Raw genomic sequence first — 2,084 nt, 5'->3', positions numbered from 1 at the left:
TGAACTGTTAAATTGCGTGACTACCTCACAGACATCTTCAGTTCTAACTGTTCTGTCTAAAATATTTCACTTATTTAAATAGAAGTTTTGCTTTTGGTTTAGATCAGAATATTCAGATTAATTTCTGATGAAAGATTTTTCTGGGTGTGACCTTTTGATAGAACTGAATAAAAACCGAAGAAAGCTCTTCGACCCATCAAACATCCGGGCCTCATTCCTGGAAGGTGGAGCTAGTGGAAGACTGCCGCGCCAGTATCATTCGGACATTGCTAGTGTCAGCGGTCGCTGGTAGCAGTAAGTTGTGGCTCAGAAAGTCAGCTGTAAAGATGGACATGGCAATCCTGTGGACAGCCTTCACTGCACACCGCCCTCTGCACTTTGGGAGTTTGGGTGTCAAGGACCAAAGCATTTTGTCTGCACAATACTGTGCCAAAAAAACAAAACAAAACAAAAAGAAAAACGAAACACACTTTGTCTGTTGTCTTTCAAAACACCAAATGTGGGTGACGTTTTACTCTTGTAGATTGGACAGAATTTGCAATAATAATAATAATAATATAGGGTTCTTTGTTTAGTATTTTATTACCTATAACTATAATGTATGCACTGAATTTTTACTTTGTTGAATGAAGGGAGAATGAAGGGCTGGGATGCCAGAGAGCATAGATTTTGGTTTTATCAAGATGGATTTTTCTGGTACTGCTTAAAATAATTATTGAGGTCTTTCTGCACTTTACATGTTCTGATTTCTTGTCCTGTGGAAATTTACTTCTCTTTCATTTCCATATCAATTTTTCTATTGGCACTAATGAAATTTTTTCAGGTGTTTTCTGTATTAAGTCACATCTCACTATAATGGTACTAGAAACTGGTTCCCACGCAGATTTTTCCCTCTCTCTGTCTCCCTGGTAGTTATCTGAAGAGATTGCTCCAAAATCAAGCCCCTTGCTGGTGGACCAGTCCTATTATGCTCTTATGAAGCAGTCTCTAACGCTGCTTGCAATAATACTCGCACACTGTAACAGATGCAATGAAAGACCAAAATGGACCTTGCAATATTAACCCTTTGCAGTCATCATATTTAACTGCTGCCTGTTATGCTAAAACTGTTTTTAATGGTTGTCTCAAAGCAAAGGGCTATTTTTAGTACCCTGCCACTAAAGGACACTTATTTATATCAGACTTTTATTTTTAGATTCTATACACCTACAGTACGTACGAGATTAAACTGATCTACTGCGGATTTATGGTAGAGAATGAAAGGCTTTCATCAAACTAGAGCTCTGGGCTGTCAGTTTGATTAAACGGACAACTAATCTAATTTGACAAGACAGCACTGTTGCCATTTAATAAATGACACATATTACTTACATGACTATGCATGCAGCAATTAAGCAACCTACATAAAATAGGTGTAATAGCATCTGTTTTGTTCAATCTAGATTTGTAATTGTCAGCTGCAGAAGTCTTTAAAACTCTGGAGATGAACTATTTCTGAAACAAGTTATGTTCAACAGAAAGAGTCCATGTTAGAAGTGGCTAGAGCTAACTATTACATTCTTATACTGTGAAAGTCCAAATAATTTGGCAATATTATTCCTCTGTCTTTACAGATGTCTTGTTATGGGTTTATGAAGGGTTCTGATATAATGAAGGAATTCATGAAGTGCCTCTTTCTGCAATGCAATATGAAGTTTCCAAGCATTAATTTGTTGAAAAGCATTCCCGTAAGAAATATTGTGAATTACCTCTACTGTAATGTATTATTTTTGTTCGGTGTACAAGCCTTTTGAGATGGACATAAACCACTGTCAAGTGCTCTTAATAGAAGGCATTAGAATAACATTTACAGTAGTTGGTTTTTATGCAAAAATGGGTGAGAAATAGTTTTGACACTTTCCATGGATAATTCATTCTTTCAAGGTGAGAGTGCAAAATGATGTATAGAGAAATTTGCACACACAAAGAGAATTTAAAGATATTACTTGAGGGCATAGATGATCAAGCGATAATATAAAGTCTTGTTGAGGTTAGGAAAAGAAATAACTGCTCAGTACTTGTTTCAGCCATATCTACTTAATGGT

At 36.2% G+C, this 2,084-nt stretch overlaps 1 protein-coding gene across 1 annotated transcript in view; it reads left to right on the top strand.

The window, feature by feature from the left end:
* Positions 1–292, top strand: part of BICC1 (BicC family RNA binding protein 1) — a 71,327-nt gene extending 71,035 nt beyond the window's left edge. Inside the window, exon 20 of the mRNA XM_010186742.1 lies at positions 162–292. Within this exon, the coding sequence (XP_010185044.1) occupies positions 162–292 (131 nt within the window). The remainder of the gene's footprint in view (positions 1–161) is intronic.
* The last annotated feature ends 1,792 nt before the right edge of the window (positions 293–2,084 follow it).

The sequence above is a fragment of the Mesitornis unicolor genome, unplaced genomic scaffold, assembly GCF_000695765.1.
Source record: "Mesitornis unicolor isolate BGI_N332 unplaced genomic scaffold, ASM69576v1 scaffold1216, whole genome shotgun sequence".
NCBI classification, from domain to species: Eukaryota; Metazoa; Chordata; class Aves; order Mesitornithiformes; family Mesitornithidae; genus Mesitornis; species Mesitornis unicolor.
The sequence above is the reverse complement of the archived record's forward strand: the minus strand, read 5'-3'. Positions and strand labels throughout refer to the sequence as shown.